Raw genomic sequence first — 22538 nt, forward strand, 5'->3', positions numbered from 1 at the left:
TTACATTATGAACATCAGGATGTTGGGCCAAGTGATAGGAAGAGGCTTCTTAATGCTCCTCCCAGTCAGTGTCCTTGTACATTACCATCGCACGCCCCAATCACAAACTAAACACTGTCTCCAACTTCCTCATTTCCTCTCAAAAACCTCATTCAATGAACTCAATGCCATGTTAATTTATGCATCTGGGTCAAATTTAGTGTTTTCTCTGGTGTATATATACCTGTAGCATTTACTCCTCTCCAGGGGATGTATCAGGAAAAGCAAAATTAAAGTCTCCCATGATCTATTAAATATTCTTAAAAATTTCACACCATTTTCAATTGAGATCAATTTAAACTCCCTTCAGTTATACATGTACCATGTCATGATAAACATAATTTCTTGAGACTGTCGTGAAAATCATATCACCATAACAACATCAAATAGGTTCAGAAGTAGGGACATACTCTGAGTAAACAAAAATTGTCTAAATTACATTAAACATGTACTCTGGTACTTACGAATTGTAACAGTCTTTGCCCAGTTATCCAGTGTTAGAATGGGCACAGTAGGTCAGCTTCTGGAACTGGACAATCTAATCAGACACTGACCAATTTTGATTAACGTGTCCCTCTAATCAATAATGTCAACTATTTCCAAGTCTTCCAATCTCTCACTCTACTCAATCTCTGGCAGCTGATTGCTTTTTTCAATCAACTTTTTCCAGAAACAAACACCAGGATTTCATGCAAGACTGAGATTGAAGCAATGTTGTTTCAGAACATGTATGTATTGTTATTAACATAAATATGATTTGTCAGTGTTCATACAAATTCCCTTTGGTGTTATTCATAAGTCCGGGATTAGACTGAACATCATTCAGGATAAGCCGACTCAGATCTTACCTAATGTCAATGCCCAGTATTGTAACTAGGGTGCTCATTAGGTCTTATGAATATCCTAGGTACAGCCTCCACCTTACAACCATTAGCTAACTGACTAACAGAAGTCTGTTGTCTGTATGTTCTTACATGTAGATCTTATCATCAACACATGTCAGAGACATTTCTCTTAATGAGGGCAGGTTCACCTAGAAATTTCATAAGTCATCATGACTTTCAACATCATAAACCACAGACATTCTGATTTTTTAATTCACACAAAAATGAATATCATCTGAACATGAAATACTTCAGATGCCCTGTGAGAGCGTGACCATAGGCCCATTTTCTAGATGTGGAGACAGATAGATAAGTTGATGAACCAGGAAAGACCATCTTCAACTTCCCTATTTCAGTAAATTTAGATACATTATCTAGAAACAGCCTTTTAAAAGAAGACAAGATTATGGGGAAAAGATTAGCTGTGCCAAATGCAAATTATATCCTTGAAGATATTTTCATACATGTCCTAAAAATACATATTATGATTCAGAACATTATCATTGCAAGGATATATACATTACTTCTGAAGTATTTTCTATACATCTTCCGAAGTATCAGTTCATGCATCCAGTTGATGCAACAGATGTTCAACTGCATAGCAAATTATCCTCATTACTACTACCTATCTTCTAAACGCTCACTGCACAAAAGAAAAAGACACAAGGAAAACAAAAGGATAAAACCAGCCCATGAAAGCTAGCTGGATCCCTTGTAACTACTTCAGTTAATTTAACATTATGTCATCCACTGCCAAACCCCTCTGTGTGTATTGCCTGTCTCTTGTTTCTGTTGATCAATTAAACCTAATTGAATGTACAACATATGGAAATAACTATTGTAGCTAGCATGATTAGATTACCACAAGGCCTCTGCCTAGGACTCCGGAGCCAGGGGTTCGATAGAGCATGGACTCCCAACTCGTGCTTGGATAATATATAGAACAGTTAATACAGATATTCCACAACCATAACATTCCCAGAAACTTCTGTCAATGGAGCACAGAAAGTGATATCAAAGAATCATTTTCTATATAGCTTTTTAACTTTGATACTGGATACTATTTATCCTGATAATAAACAATTTACAAACTTGCAATAACACTAAAAGGATAATAATGCTTGGAAAACATTTTTCCATTGTCATATGAAATTGATGTGGCATCTGTTTTATATAAGTAACTGCCAGCTGTTCTAAAACAATGCACTTCAGATGCTGATGCTGTTACCAGTAACTTCAGAAATCATTACTTTAACATTTTTCGGAATGCATTACATGTCAGAAATCATTGCATTCCCAGACGTCATCTTCATTTGATAGGAGATTTTAAAAGTTTTTCCTAAACTATTCCGAAATCTGCAGATATTTAGATATTGTATTAATACATAGAGTCCAGATGTTTATGAAATTAGCAAATATATTCTTGTGATTTTAGATTCTATAAATGATCTTAACATGTACATATTAAATTTTTGCATATTATACATGTATATCTATTACTTCATCTAGTTTTGAGAAGTCTGCAGCAAAAAAAAATTGCATGGCCTCGTGAACTTGTCCATGGTGACACAGAGAACAGAAATATTTATTTACAAATGTTCATTTGAATTTTTGTAAAAAAGCTTTTATGTGTCAAGAAGTCTACTATGTCTATGATGGTCTACAATAAATTAGGACGGACACCTCTACATGTGCTAAGAAAGTATAGAATATTGAAATATTGGTTAAAACTATCGAAGACAAATAATTGTATTTTACAGAGTAAGCTTGTGCATTTTGACAGCCAACTCGTGCCAATATTCACCAATATAAGTTCAATAACCCTATAATATTAGTATGTCCTTTTTATAATGATTGTAGAAAACAGTATTTAAAGAAATATTATTATAAAAAACTCTCCACTTTCAAGCTTATCCAACTATTATCAACTGGAAATATTACCGAATTATGTAAACTTGGTAAATATACTTATATAAATGTTCGTCTATTAGATCTCAGTTATTATAAGATTATCCTCAGTATCTACCCTGTCCATGTACATCAGTATGATATATTATGTTTTATTACTATTTCATTGTATAAGTTGTTGTATATACTTTATACCTATGAACTGTATGGTTCTTGGTCAATAAACAATACAATACCTGCTTCTGGGCAGGAACATGGAGCCTTCAATGAACACAGACCCTGACAACAGTATATACCAGCAAGTACTCAGCTCCCCTTGACTGCAAAAAAAAAATACAACAGGGTTACTAAAGAAAGATAACTCTTTCATTTGAACTTCAGTTAATGTAATGCAAAAAATAGCACAACACGCACTGAATACTCCAAAGAAATACAGATAATAGCAATTTTATATGATTGCTATTCAAAGGTATCAGGTATGATACTATTCTATTTATAGTTTGACACTGATCATGAATTAACACACACCAGACCACACACCTCTGATGCTAAACAAACTCACAAACAATATATATATACATACACATCGACCTGTTTATTTTGCCACACATTATGAATGCTGCTGCTTTTCTTTTGATAAATATGTCTGCCATTTATACTTCTGTGGGTGGGGAAGACAAAATTCGGTACTGATCGATACAGACCCTGTAGTGTACTAATATTCCACTTGCGTACCAAATGATTCTTGTGAACGGTCTGCACGGAACACTGAATGGTTTCCTAGAAATGCTTTGCACGAAATGCAGACCACATTGTGAACAGTCTGCACAAAATGGTAGACATGGCTTGCATGCCTTGTAAATGGTCTGCATGAAATGGTAGGCATGGCATGCACACTTTTATTTTTTCGGCATTATTTAGTTCGATCTTCCTGGGGTAGTTTAAAAACGAAATAATTTGAATATACATGTAATGGTAATATTCTCGATATTAAAACAGGTTGAGAAAGAAATGATAGTAATCCATTTTTAAATGATTGTTCCTGTCTGATGCTGTAAATTACTTCTTTTAAATCATCAATAAATATACAAAAACCAACCATTAAATAAATCAAAAGTTTCCATTTTACTTCCTCAATGACTTATGAGCATGTTCGGAGAACCACAAATTAATGAGTTTCTCTAAATTTAAAAAGAAAAGAAAAGAATGTAAAAAATTGTATCGTCATGGAATATTGATTATTCAGCTTATGAAATCATTGATTCATTGTCAATGTGCTCTATTAAATGCATTCAAACTGAAAACGAAATGGTTGTGTCTGTTTCGCTATTTTTATCTTTAAATATATGTATAACAATAGGAAAATAATTTTTTAAAAACTTTTCGTCAGGCAAGACTGAAACATATTCTTGGGGGGGGGGGGGGGGGGGGGGGTGTGTGTGTGTGTGTGTGTGTGTGCATCTAAACATCATACAAGCCAGTCGAGAAGAACCTGTCACCTTGGATAAGAAGGAACAATACAAAACAAAAGGAAAAAATCAAAATATGAATGAAATAGATGGAAAAATAAATCACATATTTAAATGAATAAATAAAACAAATAATGACTACAGTTATTATCAACAGATTCTTAGTGTTTTGATCCAACTCCAACTGCACTTTAATATCACTAGATACATAAAAATAATAAAATCTAGCTTAATCATAATTCTATTTCTTGGAGCAATATTAGTCAGATTAATTTATTTACAACATATTGCTAGCAATTTTGAACATGCCATTGCTTTCCAGCATTGCTGTATTTGCCTCGATCAGTTTTAAACCTAAAGAAAACTATTTGCATATTACACATTCATTTTTAAGAGACAAAAAATTATAAACATCTCATTTGTCATATCTCAATTGCCCCAGCCAAATTTCACAACTTCTGTAATAAGTCAAAACTGTTGTTAACTTCAAATACCCGGATTAGCTGACCTCTGTTGTGGTAAAAATAAAAAAACACCTCAGAATTGGCACAGAAGACACAAGTTATACACAGGTCGGTCTCTGCATTATCCAGACAGTTCTAATAAACAATTTTGATAAAAATGCTTTTATTGAAAAACGAAACATGATTAAAGAAAATAAATTATTCCTATATGCAAAAAAAAAAAAAAGGAAAAGAAAATGAGGGCAGAGGTATATACCATGTCTCTGAAGACTACCATGGGTGTTCAAACTGCTTCAAGAGCTACGAATGTATCGACATTTGCTCTGCATAGTGGTTTTAAAATATTTTGATTACTTCCAAATGTTCACTGTTGAATGTCCATTTTAGAGAAATTTTAAAATAATTGCTTGAACCTGTATACGTTCCAGATCCCATACTGAAATGACTTGCATGGTCTGCAAGTTTCTAAGGGCATGGCTTGATCATGTATGAAATGATTCTTGCACAAAACAGTTTGAACACAATGGTGAACGGTCTGTACGGAACGGTGTTCAAAAGGTCTACATAGAACGTTGAATGATTTGCACGGAATGCTGAACGGTTTGCATGGAACGATGAACAATTTGCACAGAACAAAACAATATTTTGGGGGTGTCGTAGCACGCTTCAGGGTCTGTATAATTTAATGATCATCTGACAAAAAGAGAGAATCATAGTCAAATATTGCAATCTCTACAAACTTGAAGCTGGGAAATTTAGAACAGCATCCTTTAATTAACTAGTAATGTGTTCACATTTCAGTAACAGTAAATGGTCAGTAACATATTTGATGATAGCCTGTGTTAAAGGAAAGTCTTTCCTAGTAATGAAGGCCAATAAGGACATTGCTGATTTATGTTATACTGATGGGATACATTTCGTAGACCACCCCCCCCCCCCCCCCCCCCCCTGGAGTGGATACCATTCTACCACAGGTTGATATTTAGATAAAACTGGTACCTTGATGAAGCCAGTACCCATTAAAAATGCAGATAATCGTCTAGGGATATAGATAAGTATCCTGGTTGCTATTCTGACACATGAAGACCACCAAGTCATATACTCTACATTCAAGTTAATCTGAGCATATAGCTTATGTGATCAAATTCATGATCAACACCATCATATAAACAAGTAAGCATATTATCAGATCCCTACAAAACACCTACAGATCTCACTTAACACTGCAGTAAACAGCTGCATCAAATTTTTAATTCACTAAAATATTCGTCTTAGGTGAGGTTTCTTTTTTTCTAGGATAAACAGAACAGCAATTCATACCAATATAGAATGTCATTGGCCTCGTGGTATTCGTATCGAACAGTACGACACAGAGCTCTGAGGGCTGGCTCTCGAAGTGATGAAAGGGCCTCCATTCCATGTAGATAGGAATACACAAGGTCCAAATCCTGCAAAAAATTATCAAATGTTTACTCCCTAACCATAAATTTATATTTGCAGGCAAAAATTCTATGATTTATAAATTTAAGTGCTAATGTTTTCTATATTGAGGGTCGATTCACACTGGGTTACATAACTTAATCCACATTATCTAACCCTCACATATGTGGGTTTACTTGAATTATTAAAAATAAAGCACTATAAAAACATGCCAATATTTCAATAGTTATAAGAAATTTGTCACATCTTTATAACATTAGCCAAATTCCAGCTTTGACATGCTTTATAGTAAACATATTCATAACCAACTTCACATTTACACTGCACTTGATCCGAATTAGTTAACCCACTTTGCAGTTTTTCTTAACCCACTTTGGAAATGGTTTTAAGTCAGCCCAATGTGAATGCATTGTGAATTGACCAACTTTAACCGAGTTAACCAGATGAACTTTGTAGTATGAACTAACCCAATTACATGTTCCAAATATACTCAAAACCTAAGGGTATCTCTCTTTTCCTTGTCACATGATCACAATGTAACGTACACATAAACCAAACATACCTGGGTTTGTTTCTTGAAACTTTTTCTCAATACATATACTTAATTAATATGGGTTAAACTTTATCAAAATGTCTTCAAACAAGAACTGTTTAAGAAACATTATATAGATGCTCCCAAATGTAATGATAGTAGGGATGTCAAAATCGATATTTTCATTATCTTAATATTTGATAGCATTAGTCAAAGAAAACTCAAATATTCAGATCATTTTCAATAAACATATTACGCTTAATGTGTCTATCATAGTTCATTTTCTTTTTCCAAATATACTACTCAAAATTTGATAAGGATCATAGATATTTTTCTGTTTAAAAAATTGATAACTGCATAACTGGCAATATTGTGTCCAAGTGAAATAAAAAAACGTCTTCAACAAACTTGCACGTGCATTTCATGCCATGGGAAATGCATTTTTCATCACAGTTTATGCTTTTGCTACCATTGCACGATTTTCACTCAGGCATCAGTGTCTGATTCTTTCTAAAATTTCAAACTCACTTGAGTGTTTACACTACGTTTATCAACACAATGCCCCCTCAACGTGCGTCGCCTGACGACAGAACAACTGGGCAAATGTATTGGAATGCTTGACGCTGGCTATTCACAACGTGACGTTGCAAATACACTAAACGTCAGCCAGAGCGTTGTAAACAGGGCCTGGAACCGACAGCAAACTTTTGGTACAGCAGCACACCGACATGTGGGTGGTCGTCGGAGGTCGACAACCCAATGCCAAGACCATTTTGTGGCTCTTCAGGAACGACGCCATCCCTTCTGGACAGCAACCAGCCTACGTAACGACCTCCTGAACGCCTCGGGGGTGAATGTGTCCACTCAGACGATACGGAATCGGCTTCACAATGCAGGTCTCAACTCGAGAAGGGCATGTGTTCGAGTCCCTCTGACTGTTCGACACCGGCGGGAGCGATTGGACTGGGCTGAAGATCATGTCACTTGGACACAGAACGATTGGGTTCAAGTTCTGTTCACCGATGAGTCCAGGTATTGTTTGGACTTTACAGACAGGAGGCACCGAGTGTGGTGACGACAACGTGAACGTTTCCATGATGCCAACATCAGTGAACATGACCGTTATGGTGGTGGTTCCATCATGGTCTGGGGTGGAATCAGCAGGGATGGAAGAACAGATCTTCATGTCCTGGAGAGAGGAACAATGACGGGGGTGCGGTACCGGGATGAGATCCTCGATGTTTATGTCAGATCCTACGCTGGTGCTGTTGGCCCTGAGTTCATCCTGATGGATGATAACGCCCGTCCTCATCGCCCCAGGGTGGTGGAGCAGTACCTTCAGCAGGAGACAATTGTCCACATGGACTGGCCAGCGCGCTCGCCGGACTTGAACCCAATTGAGCATGTATGGAACATGCTGCAGGTTGACCTTTCGAGCCGTAGAGCACAACCCACGACTTTGGCAGAGCTCGGAAACGCCCTCGTGGAAGAGTGGAACAACCTTCCCATTGGAAACATCCAGGTGCTTATTGACAGCATGGCTCGACGTTGTCAAGCCGTCATTGATGCAAGGGGAGGCCATACCCAGTATTGATACTTCAAGTGTAATGATGGACTATCCCCAAAAACTGTGTATTTCTTTCTCTGGTTTGCTGTTAACTTTTTGTAATGAAATGCCTTTTGGTGTTGTTATCAGATTTCAAGCATTCCGTATTAATAAAAGTTCATGCTGTTCATGAATTTTCATTCATAACCTGAGTAAACACATTTCTAAGTCAAATTTATATCTTTTGTTATCTTAGTGGTAAATTACACACATATAACCTAGTGATCCTTATCAAATTTTGAGCAGTATATTATCAAGTCTAAAGAGTTATCTTTCTTTGGTTTTAAGACTACACGAGTTCTTGAGTTATACACAAGAAATGGTTTAGGAGCATATATATACCCCCCTTACGACCTTTCTCTTACTCTTCAAGAAAGAAAATAAAAAGTTTTAAACAATATAAGTTCTATCACCAAGAAATGATATATAAATGTATCAATAAAACAATCACACAATTTAACACTGAATAAGATGTGTTTGTGAAAGACAAATGCCACCAACAATGGCCAATTCCAAAGATGGCCAAGGTCACAAGGACAAATATCTTGGCACCAGTAGAAAGATCTTGTCACAAGAAATGCTGATGTGCGATAAGAAAGCTCTAAAATTTACCATTTAGAAGTTCTGACTGACACCAATGTCAATTTTTTTAAAAAGTAGGTCAAATGTCAAGGTCAAAAGGTTTAGAACCAAAGGAAAGGTCTTGTCACAAGAAATACTCATGTGAAATATCAAAGCTCTAGCACTTACTGATCAAAAGTTATTAGCAAGGTTAAAGTTTTTAAAAAGTAGGTCAAACTCCAAGGTCAAAGTCACAGGGTAAAAAATGTTGGTACCCATGGAAAGGTCTTGTCACAAGGAATACTCATGTGAAATATCAAAGCTCTAGCATTTACTGTTCAGAATTTATTAGCAAGGTTAAAGTTTCTAAAAAGTAGGTCAAACTCCAAGGACAAGGTCACAGGGTAAAAAATGTTGGTACCCACAGAAAGGTCTTGTCACAAGAAATATTCATGTGAAATATCAAAGCTCTAGCACTTACTGTTCAAAAGTTATTAGCAAGGTTAAAGTTTCAGATAGAATGACAGAATTACAGACAGGACAAAACAATATGCTCCCCGATCTTCGATCTCAGGTGCATAAAAATTAACTTGCGGACACATACCGGTCCTTTGTACAATAAGTAAAATTCAGTGTTTCTAAATATATTAAACCTAAATGTTATGAAGACATACTACTTTATAAAATAAGAAATGTTTCAAAACATATATGCCTCTCCTCCCTTGTTTGGTACTTATATTGAAAAGGATCAGAATGTCTCTACAGTAATACTAAATGAAAATCTAGTCGGGGCAACCATAACAATAAGTTTGATCTCTCAAGATACTGAGCAACCATTTCCAAATAATTAGTCATTTAAGTCATGACCCTTGACCTTGTGACTTGAAAACTAATGGGGGTCACCTACTTGTGTGCTCAATATTTTGAGAACCCTTTACCCATTTCATGACAGACATCAAACTTGGTACACTGGTTCTACCTTTGATGTAGATGACTTCCATTGATTTTTAGGTCACAAAGTCAAAGGTTAATGGTCAAACTACTCTGGACATAAGATATTGTCCACTCAATAGCTTGAAAACCCTTTGCTTGACATACATCAAACTTGGTGAACTGGTACATCCTAAGGAGCATACAATCCCTGGATTTTGAGGTCACAAGGTCAAGGTATTGACCGAACTACTCTGGACACAAGATAATGTCTGCTCAGTATATGAAAACCCTTTGCTTCACAGATATCAAACTTGGTACACTGGCTCGTTAGGATGTACCAGTGTACACTGTCCCAGTGTACACTGTCCAAATAAAGCCAGTCCAGGTACTATTTTCTATGCATTAATGCAGTAAAATAGTAGGGGCTGACTAAGTTTAGTCAGACTGCAGTGTACAAAGTCTGCTGTCTGTCAAGCAAAGGGTTATCAAGATATTGACCAGACAATGTTTTCTTAAGCCCAGTTTATTTGACCCTTGAACTTTGACTTTGTCACCTCTAATTCAATAGAGGTAATCTATTCCTTTGTTAGAACCAATACACCAAGTTTGATGTCTGTCAAACAAAGGGTTTTCAAGATATTGCGTGAACACTCCGTCTACTGACTGATCATTATAGGTTATAGACTTTGTATGGGAAAATATGAAGACTGAGTTTTTTGGCGCGTAGACGGACTGACCTTGCAAGGTCCGTCCGCGACAAAAAACGAAGTCATCATATTTTCACATGCAAAGACTATAACCTTTTTATTATATACTCTCAATTTCATTTAGAAACAAACAATAATTTTATTTTTAACAATTTCTTTATTGGTTTAACTGAGTAAAATATAAAAAATTTGAAAAATAATGGCTTGTGTATTGATTGCGGGCCGGAATGTTTCCGGGCATATATCGTGCAATATATTCCCACAAACTTTTAAAGAAAAAAGAAAAGATGAAATTGAAAGTATATAATAATCCAACATACTGCCTGACAGGTCCCCATTTGGAGGGGGGGGGGGATAATAACAACAATTGTAAGCTAACATGATGAAATCAAGCCCACAAAATAATGTCTCTATGAGTGTATGTATTATGTAGAACTATCCATTGCAAAACAAATTTCTTACCTGATAAGTAAAGTTGAAAACATTAAATTATTTCATGAGAGAAATTTATGTTGAGCAAACATTATTTCATAAAAAAAAAAATTAGTAACAGGTAAAATAAAAAGTATTGCTAATTAAATTAAAACATTGAATTATTTAATGAAAGAAATTTATATTAGGCAAAATATTATTTCATTGAAAAAAGCTAGTATCAGCAGTGATTTATTTTTCTACACCCAATTTATATCTGGGTCCCTTACCCTTTCAAAAACCACCAAATTTTCCTACTTGAAGTTGCGTTTTTTTTCCCTTAATTTGTATTGTAAACATATGTTTTTGTTGAATTGAATTTTTCACATACAACATATTTTAATGTGCATTTGTCACTTAATTAAAGGCCTTTCATATGGAAATTTAGAAAAATAACTGAAAGTGTTAAGAAAGAGAAAGTTACTAATGTAGAGCTATCAGTGTTATTTTCATCTAGCAAATTAATTTCAGTAAAATGTTAAAATTACTTTATATTGTAATTGACATATATACGTGTATATATTCATTTAGGTTAATTACAATGTTATAGATTTTCCCCCAATTTGATAAAAATGTCAATGATTTTTTTCCCAATCGTAAAGGCCCAGGCCATTTATGAGAAATGTTGAGAAATCATTGATCAGGTTAAAAAAAGTACTGGTTATCGTCAGCACTATTCATGTTAAATGTATACATTTTGTACAACTAAAATCCCCTGGATAAAAAGCAATGTATGCAATTTCTACTTTGGATCATTGCATCCATAGATAGACCGGATCACACACAAAGAGCAGAATGTAGGTCACCAGACTCTTCCTAACAATGGTACAATGCATCGTAAGGTCTGTCACCATTTCATCCTAGTAAATCAAAGCATTCAAACATGTTTGAAAGAAGGAAAACATAATACCCTATATATAAAGCCTTTAAACCACTCTGGCATCATTCAACAATGTGATAGAACTGTAACTCTCAGGAAAAATATCCACCTGGTGTGAAGCCTTGGATTTACAGTCCAGTTTTTAATCCACATGATTTCCGTATTAGATCTCTGTCATTCCAATTCCCCCCCAGAGAACTACAGGTCTGCATCTAATAGGACTAATAACGGGACTGAATTCGTTTTGTTTTCAAATTTCTCCATGACTGTATAAATTATACCCTAGCTATACATGTACCTTATGCAGTACATACTACTATGAATATATGTAAAATATAAACTACTTATATCTTTATATCAAATCATTACTGTAATTATCCAGATACAAATTCTAATTGAAAAATAACAGTTTAATACTCACCTCCACCCTACCCCCAATATATGAAATCAATTAATATTAAGAATAAATAATTCAGAGATAGATATACTGGATACAGTTAGTTTTGAATGTATATAGATTCAAACACCATCACGACACCTCAAACATTATGCCCCATATAGAAATAACATTATGCATGCCCTAGAACTTACCAGAAAAATAATCAAAGAATTGCCCATAATAATTACCTGTTCTGTGCGTTGATGAGGGAATTTCTGCAGACACTTGATGAATTGAATATCACTGTGAGCAGACATCTTCCCACGTCCTTCACCTTGCATAGAGGGCATGTAGCCCTTCGACTGATGGTGGTACGGTGTAGTGTACATTTTTACACCAAAGTCTTCTTTCTATCAATACTACATGCTATATATTCCTCTATATCTTTTTTTCACATTCTCGTTACAGATTAGACAAAATAGGTAATTATGGTCACTGTCTCAGATAAACATCAGGAACATATTGTTTTTCCATCACATATTTGTCAGATACGATAGACACAATAGCTTTTTTTCAGTCTCACATTGAAGGTAGAGAATTCAATCATCGCAAACATGCAATTCTTCTTGGTGCTCAGCGTTGATTCTGCCACTGCTTATATCCAGACGAAACTTCTCAGTGTCTTGATCTGTAACAGAAGGAAATGCTTATGATTCCTAAACGTAAACAAATAATGCTACTGATATTCAGTGTTTTGGAGTAATAGATAAATAAACCTTTTTTCTGATGCATAGACCAAAGACTTTTAAATAAATAAACCCAATTACCAATTTACTGCCTTGTAATTGAGACATCATGACTGCTTCAAACAAATTCCATGATTAGTGTACTTATTAAAAAAAAAATACTGAATGTGAACTCATGTTAACTTTAAATGGCAAATACAACCAATCATCTGAACTATTATGAACTTCTTTCTTAATTTTCTATAAATCAATGCACAAGATTAATTAGCTCCTACAAATACTGCTTAATTCATCATCTAAAGTAATCGTGAGAAGCTGCAATGGTGGTGGTCGATCAATATGTTAAAAGTTTAGTCAATCAGTGTAGTTTAGCAATGAGAAGATCAGTTTTTTGCATGTCTAGATCAGTCTGCTAGTTCAATTTCTCATTCTCAACACAACTGTATTCCCTTATAGGACTTATCCCCCCACCCAGGGCAAACTCCATTGGTTAATAGAGTACTAATATATCCCACAGTAGGGCATACTTCAATGAGAAATACAGAACTAGTTCCCCCCACACTCCACTGTGAAATACTGAACTAGTTCCCTCACTCTCCACTGTGAAATACAGAACTAGTTCCCTCACTCTCCACTACGAAATACAGAACTACATGTAGTTCCCCCACACTCCATAGAGAAATACAGAACCAGTTCCCCCACACCACTACGAAATACAGAACGAGTTCCCCCCCCCCCCCCACACTCCATAGAGAAATACAGAACCAGTTCCCCCACACTCCACTGTGAAATACAGAGCTAGTTTCCCCACACTGCACTGTGAAATACAGAACTAGTTCCCCCACACTCCACTGTGAAATACAGAACTAGTTCCCCCACACTCCAGAGAGAAATACAGAACTAGTTCCCCCACACTCCACTGTGAAATACAGAACTAGTTCCCCCACACTCCACTGTGAAATACAGAACTAGTCCCCCCCCCCCACTCCACTGTGAAATACAGAACTAGTTCCCCCACACTGCACTGTGAAATACAGAACTAGTTTCCCCACACTGCACTGTGAAATACAGAACTAGTTCCCCCACACTCCACTGTGAAATACAGAACTAGTTCCCCCACACTCCAGAGAGAAATACAGAACTAGTTTCACACACTCCATAGAGAAATACAGAACTAGTTCCCCCACACTGCACTGTGAAATACAGAACTAGTTCCCCCACACTGCACTGTGAAATACAGAACTATTTTCCCCACACTGCACTGTGAAATACAGAACTAGTTCCCTCACTCTCCACTACGAAATACAGAACTAGTTCCCTCACTCTCCACTACGAAATACAGAACTAGTTCCCCAAACTCCATAGAGAAATACAGAACTAGTTCCCCACACTGCACTGTGAAATACAGTACTAGTTTCCCACACTGCACTGTGAAATACAGAACTAGTTCCCAACACTCCACTGTGAAATACAGAACTAGTTACCTCACTCTCCACTGGGAAATACAGAACTAGTTTCCTCACTCTTCACTGTGAAATACAGAACTAGTTCCCCCACTCCAGTGAAAAATACAGAATTACTTCCTTCACTCTCCACTGCAAAATACAGAACAAGTCCCCCCTCCTCCCACTCCAGTGAGAAGTACAGAAATTGTTTCCCCACCCTCCACAGAGAAATTTATAAACTAGTTTGGACTGTTCCCCAACTCTCCACACTCCAGTGAGAAATACAGAACTCACTCCCCCACTCTCCACTCATAAAGACTGAAATAGTCTGCTAAAAGACACTGTATCCCAACAGGCCAAGCTCCAGAGAGGAATATATATAACTTTGCATATAGTACATTGTATATAAGATTTTCAATCTTATCTTTAACTATTCCAACTAAATTTATCATGCACATAGTATATATGTATTAAGAATTACCAATGTCCATTGATGCATTACAAAGTTAACCTTAAAGAAAATTTCTGTCTGACATTGTTGCATGATTGTGAAAGGTAAAATAAAGAAGGAAACTACAACACTGAATGAAATCTCCTCAACCTCCCAAAGGCATGATTGAGCAAAGCAAAATAGCATGGGTTTCATTTTCTCTACAATTTTCCCAGCAATTATCAGTAAAATCTACTATAATTTTATTTTGTACTCCATTGCAAGAGGGTCAAAGCAACTACCAACTATTCTCAGACAACACTAATCTAAATACATCACAGTGCACTAATTGCATTTTTTAATGCCTTTATCAGTTTTTGGTTATAATTGAAAATGTTTACACAATTGAATAGAAACAATTGCTGTAATTTATCATTAAATCTGACATAATGAATGCTACACGACTTGGGTATTCTATAACAATATGTTCAGCTAGTGTTTGACATCATCATAAACTGTGCATATGTGTGAAGCAATTAGAGGAATTATTTGAACTCTTGAGTTTTGTACACAGAAGCTGTCTATAGCTTATATTGATTCCAATTCATGTGATATCCTAACACTGCAATGAGGTGCATAGTATATGAGATAGAGTGTGTGGCAATTGCCTTTACCCCCACCCACACTTCTGTGCCTTTGTATCAATTTATGTTATCAAATAGTGTACCATGGATTACATATACTTCCTTTCAGAGAGTTAACTTTCCATAACATTATGAATATTTCAATATAAAGTCGATTTAATTTGTTTTATTTGTTCTAAAAAAGGGACAAATGTTGATAAGAAACATACTGTTGTGACTACTTTACTTAGTATTTATAAATACAACATATTGACTTTAACTATAGTGATATTTGCATTTGTAATTTCATACACTAGATGTATTGTGAGACACAACCGCCACTGCAGTGATTTTTCTACATTTTTTACAAGGGTCCTGTGGCTTTCAAATTGGGAAAAATTGTCGACATTTCAATCAAACTGGGAAAAATCAATTTTATCATAAATAAGTTTTAAAATCATATCAAACATTATATTATCTTTATTTTATACATCTAATTTTCTTTAACCTTCTAAAATTTTGAACTATTCTATCCAAATCATCATTCCCATAACTCTTTGTTAAGTTGTATGTATATATATTTCACATCAAATGTTTATTTTTTTCAAATACGTTTTTCTTTCAGAATTTTATTATTGGGAAAAATGCATGCTAAATTGGGAAAAAATTGACAATTTTTAGGAGGGGAAAGGGCCGAAATTTCGACCCAAAATGGGCCTTAAAAAATCACTGCACTGTCAACTAAAAGTAAATCTTATGGCAACAAATTCATGTCACTAGAATTAACATCTGAAAACTGCAAAGTATAGGTAATGATAAAGTCTTAGTTTAAATAGGTAGGTCAGAGGTCAAAGCTGTCCATTGTGGAACTATTCAACATAGCAAAACCCCATCTCATACAACTGCGAAACATAGACAATGATAAAATCTTAATTCAAGTAGGTAGGTCAGAGTAGTGATGGGCAATCGGACCAAAAACCACAATCGATTATCAGACACATGTAATCGATTAATAATCGATTATAATCGGAATTGGCATTGAAGTGTTTTCCCCTCAAATTAGATGTAACAGAATCATTAAATTTATGCAAGGACCTATATACTAAGTATATAGCCTAGGTCCCTGATTTATGGAAACAACATTTGAATTTTTCTTTGTTTCATTTATTCACTGGTAAATAAATCAGAATTCCAATATATCAAGTAATGGAATTTATCTATAATCTCAATGTACCGCAGATATCAGAGATAGGCTCCTTTATTTGACTGTTGAATGTCGTTGTTACCGTCCTTCATATCTCCCGCCATTTTGTTTGCTTATTTTTGATCGGGTTTGACATACAGAAAATAAAATTTGAACAAAGTTGAAGTGATGTCCGGATTTTGTTTGGTCAACGATGTCGGCGACTTTTATTTTGTAATCGATTAGTAGCATCGTAGGTCTCTGAACGACCGACAATCGATCATCGGCGACAATCGTTTCATCACTAGGTCAGAGGTTAAGAATGTCCATTGTAGAACTGTTCAAGATAGCAAATCTCATAACTGCAAATTATAAGTAATGATAAAGTCTTAATTTAAGTAAGTAGGTCAAAGGTCAAGGATGTCCATTACAGAACTGTGCAAGGGGCTTTCACACAACAGCACAACAACCATATATACACAATATCAAACCCTCTTTCTCAAAATTAAAATTTATTACCAAAGTTTATGTTTCTAATCAGTGGATAAAAGGATAATGTCAAATGGTCATGAAATTTGCACTTTGATTCGGCATAATTGAAGAGGCCTTAACACAGAGATATCATCCACAAAATTTCAAACCTCTTTCACTTCTAAGTCAATACAGGAGCTGTCCTACCATTTTCACACTGGGTCCAAGGTCAACAGAATTGGAAAAATTGACACGTAAAATGATCAAATTTGAAAAGTATCATTTTGTGCTTAATAATCAATAAAAGTGAAGGAACTATGTTTTGAGCCTGTAATGCATTTTAATGATCACTCTATATATATCATGTATATATATATATATATATCTAATAGTTAAATGCATAATTGTAACATTCCAATACGCAACTTCCGAGTTATCAGCTCTTCAGTGATAGAGGTATGTTCAGTGTTCCTTTGAACGCTTGGGTGGGTATAAGATGTATACATATATATACTATAGACTAGTTATGTAAATACGGATAAAAATAATGAAAGTGTAAATTATGTTAATACCAGCCATTGGTATACATTAAACTGACCATTTCAAGAATAATATTTGATTGAATTACGCCATTAAATTTAATATGAAATTTTTTTATTTCCTCTTCTGCACGAGTGATATTTTAATCTGAAGAAAAATGGTGATTATCGATTTTGTTTGAGCTATTTTATTATTAAATACTAATAAACTTACTAATATTGTATATCCCTGCAGTTTGGGTGATTGCATGATTGATGTCCGATAATCAGCCTTTAGGCAATATATGAAGGCAGCGATAAGCATTTGTACCCACCGCGTGTGGACGATAGTATGTTTTGCATCTCACTGTGCATAAGAGTTCCACAAAGGGAAAGAACTATTGGGCAACTCGGAAATTGCGTATTCTATACACATATTAAACACAGAAACCATTTTATAAGAACATTTCTACGAAGTAATTTTATTCATAATAATGACATTTTATTCATTTAATATTAGTGGGGTTTTTCAATTGATATAATTAGTTAAAACAAATTGATATATTCAGATGTAATTGCCTGTGTTTTAATTTAAACAAACATAATTACCGAGGGACAGAAATTTCTAGGAATGATTTTTCTTGATCCACAATCCGCTTTACCGATACCGCTTTACTACTCGTCGAGGAAATTCAAACATTTTCATTCTCACACAAGAACTGCTTCTTGAAACCAAATTCCTCATGTTTGTGGTGTTTTGAACTGACCTTTTTCAATAATTTTTTGTATAATATCTAAAATTGTATGATAGAATTACAATTAAATTTAATAACCAAGTAAACAATCTATGTTACATGCTCTGAACTACTCATTATGCAATAAGAGTTCATGTACAAATGACATTCATCATATATCTTTTAAAGACAAGCATTCAGCTTAAAACGGCACCAAGGAAAAAACTATCTTTCCATGGTCTTGAATGAATACAAGATTTTCAGACGCTAGTCACTCCAATCTCCAGTTTCATAGTCTAACGCTAATCAAAATTTAAGAATACACATAATAATATACGATGATTATACCCCCCCCCCCCCTCCCCTTCATACATCAACAGCTTTTCAATCAAAACTTTGAATTTGTTCCAAGAATGTGAATCTTCTTTACATATGCTATACAGCTAATCATACAATAAATTGTGTACAATACTGTAAAGGATAAGTTCAGTCAACATATTTACAGTGTGGAACATGAAGATACTGTACATTATTTACACCTGTCCAGATTTACCTGGATTACTCGCTTCATTAATTCTTAAGTACATGTGACCACTGTATTTAATTAAGTTAATTGCAACATTTCATCCTTAAAAGAATATTCCATCCTTTTTTCACACAATTTCATCGCATGAACTGCCTAACAATGACACATAATCCTTACCAAAATATTTTTTGCATGGATTTTCCGCCATATTGGTTTTGGACTGTTTACAATGAAAACGAGACTGCTTCCTTTGACGTCACTTCGCGCCACTTTGAAATATTAGAAAATCTTACAAACTCTGCTGGAAAAGATTTAAAATGTGCTGTAGAAATTGGCAAAATGTTTCAATATTTGAAATGAAGGCGATGGTGTAACCTGTCAAACAAACATGGAACATATGTTGCTTGCTTCATGTGAATATTAAGCGACACAACTTTCTCTAAAAATTAAAGTTTGATATAACATGTATACTAAGTAAAGTCGCTTATAATAGCTATAAAAATGCATTAAAATTGCGAAAGAAATCAAATAATCATATAACTGATCAAACTTAACAGATTTTCGACAGAAGTGAAAACTATTCAAGATCAGATAAATTTTCTCTTATATACTTGTGAGAAAATAGAATTTGTCAAAAACAACGTTCCGACAACAGTGCGGAGAAATGGTCTTTGGAGCAAATGATTAAAAAAAAAAAAAAACAGGGGTAAATGTTTAGCATAGGATGTATATTCAAGTATCAAATCAATGATGAAAATTAATCGCAGCAGCTTTAGATTTCTTAAAATCACGTGTATATTGGAGTGTAGTTCGTCTTTGATGTCGAAGATCTCTGCTAATTTCTGCGCCTCGAGTGTTGTGGGTTCGAAGATGGCTGTCATGGAACGTCTTTCCACACTCTGCGGGACAAGACAGTCCGGATGGAGCGCGCTGTCGATGCTTTTCTCTCATTTAGCATAGCCCTCTTCTGCTTTGCCAGGCACGATTCTCTTCGTGTATCTTTGCGCCCATCTTCACGCTATCTAGAGCGCCAGGCAATTCAGTCAAGAACTAGATCTTCATGGATCTTCCCTAATCTCGGCTGAGATTCGGCTTGGCTGAATATTTGGAAAGACGCCTTCATCGATGATCGAAGGCGTCAGTCCAAATATTCAGCCAAGCCGAATCTCAACCGAGATTAGATCTCCCCGTGTGTCAGGTTCGATGTGAAACAGCTTGGTGGATACTTTCAGGGAGTCTTTGTACCGCTTTCCCTGACCACCTCTGTCCAGCATGAGCCATTTTCTAGGTCCACTTACAGGAGCTGTTTCGGGATGCGTGTGTCATCCATTCTTCTAACATGACCAGCCCAGTTGAGATGGCCTGACCGCAGCATGGTGTTCAGTGGCGTAGCTTCCATTGAGGCAACCGAGGCAGCTGCCTCGGTAAAAAAAAAAAAAAAAAAAAAAAAAAAAAAAAAAAAAAAAAAAACCTTTTACGTTGTTAAAATGTCGATAGCTTCTGGGGGGTGCAGCCCCCCAGACCCCCTGCCTCGGTAATATTCGAACCCAAGCTACGCCTATGGTGTTGGTGCTGTACATGTTAGCGCGCTTGAAACTCAGTATCTGGGATCTTGTCCTGCCATATGAAGCCCAAAATTGTAGACAGACATGCTGTGTGAAAGAGGTTTACTGTATTGGTGTGTCTCTGGTATACCGTCCAGGTCTCACTTGCATTGAATAAGGTTGTCAGTACAACTGCTCTGTACACGCTGAGCTTTGTCACTGTGGTTATGCCTCGGCGGCCCCATACAGTTTTGTTCAGGCGGCCAAAGGCTTGGCTTGCTTTAGCTATGCGGGAGTTTACTTCGTCATCAATGTGGACGGTTCTAGATAAGGTGCTTCCAAGGTATGTAAACTTTTCCACAGGGTAGAGGCGCTCAGATTTGATGTAGATGCTCGGCTCAATGTAAGGGCTATTTGGTGCTGGTTGGATCATGACCTCAGTTTTTTTGTTTGTTTTTTAGCGCTTATCGTCATTGAACCAAAGTTGCCACAAGCATCCGAAAACCTGTTCAGGCTTTGTTGCATGTCAATCTCTGTTGAGGCATAAAGGGCGCAATCATCTGCAAAGAGAAATGTCTTTCAATCTTTTGAAGTGAACCTTGATCTTGGTTTTCAGGCACTGCAGGTTGAAGACTCCCCCATCGTGATGAACCTTGGTGGGCAGTCATATTTCTCCATGATTAACCATAAACCAGTCGTGTTGACTGTATCAAACGCTTCCGTGAGGTCTACAGGTGTTGTGTAGAGGCTGGCGTTCTGTTCTTGACATTTCTCTTGTAGTTGTTTTACAGCAAAGTTCATGTCCGCTGTCCCACGACCTGAGCGGAATCCGCACTGACTTTCAGGTAGGATACCATTTTCAAGGTCACGAAGAGGTCTGTTCAACAGTATGCGTGCGGGGATCTTTCCAGCGATGGGTAGGAGTTAAATTCCTCAGTGGTTGTCACAGGACTGTATGTTTCCTTTACGCTTGTAGAGGTGAACTATTGAAGCATCCTTTGGGCCCTGTGGTAAGATTTCCTTTGCCCACATTGATTGGAAAAGTTTGACCAGTTTCTGAATCATCAGTGGACCTGCGGATTTAAAAATCTCGGCTGAAGTGGCGTCCGCCCCAGGAGCTTTGCCAGCTAGTTGATATTTGCTTTATAACCTTTTTGATCTCTGGAGCAGAAGGAGGGTCGTCAAGTGTTGTGTCAGTTGGGGTCTGAGGTAGGTGATTGGTTGTCTATCGTTGCTGGTTGACGATGACCTGTGTAGAACCGACTCGAAGTGCTCTGCCGTGCACCTATCAAGAATCCCAGGCTTGTCTGTAATATGTTTGGTTCCATCGAACAGAGAGCAATGGTGGTGCACCAACAGACTGAGGTCCGTACAGTGTTCTAACAGCTTAATTGAAGCGTTTGGTATTGTGGGTGTCAGCGAAGCCCTGGATTTCACCGGCCTTTTGACAGAGCCATCTGTCCTTCATATGCCTTGATTCAGTCTGGACAGTCTGTTTTTCTTCAACAGGGGATGCTTACTCCTCCTAGGCACCTGATCCCACCTCTGGTATGTCCAGGGGTCCGTGTTTGCCCAACTATCTATTTTGTATTGCTTGTAGGAGTTATGAGATTGATCACTGTTCGTTATCTTCACCTTGCATAAAGCAGCTGTGTTGGCTGGAGTCTTGTTTGAAAGGTTTAGCTTTAGGATCCTGTTTTTCTTTTCAAGCAGCTTGTCTATGGCCTCATTGTTTTCACCAAACCAGTCCTGGTGAGCGTGCGTATTAGGACCCAGTATGTCACTGCATATCGCGTGTACAGTATTCCTGAAATCCTTCCAATCCTGGTCAAAGTTGTCAGAGTTTAAGGTCAATGACTCGAGTTTCCCATCCAACTCACTAGTGACTTGCTGCTTGGTGGTGACATTATTTAGCTTGTCAATATCCAGACGCTTGGGTGGTTTCTTTCCCTGTGGACGCCTAGGTGGTTGAATATGAAAGTTGAGCTTGCATATGACGAGGAGGTGGTCCGTCCAACAGTCTGCTCCACACATTGACTTCGTCA

At 36.4% G+C, this 22538-nt stretch overlaps 1 protein-coding gene across 4 annotated transcripts in view; it reads right to left on the reverse strand.

Moving 5' to 3' along the window:
* LOC125671586 (rap guanine nucleotide exchange factor 2-like) overlaps nt 1–19192 on the reverse strand; it is a 58216-nt gene extending 39024 nt beyond the window's left edge. For all 4 annotated transcript variants that reach the window (XM_048907394.2, XM_056162339.1, XM_056162337.1 and 1 more), the window contains exons 1-4: nt 19127–19192; nt 12522–12961; nt 6085–6212; nt 3068–3151 (exon numbers count right to left, since the gene is read on the reverse strand). In XM_048907394.2, the coding sequence (XP_048763351.1) occupies nt 3068–3151; nt 6085–6212; nt 12522–12662 (353 nt within the window). In that variant the 5' untranslated portion in view covers nt 12663–12961; nt 19127–19192. The remainder of the gene's footprint in view (nt 1–3067; nt 3152–6084; nt 6213–12521; nt 12962–19126) is intronic.
* Nucleotides 19193–22538: the final 3346 nt, after the last annotated feature.

The sequence above is a fragment of the Ostrea edulis genome, chromosome 4 (assembly GCF_947568905.1).
Source record: "Ostrea edulis chromosome 4, xbOstEdul1.1, whole genome shotgun sequence".
NCBI lineage: Eukaryota > Metazoa > Mollusca > Bivalvia > Ostreida > Ostreidae > Ostrea > Ostrea edulis.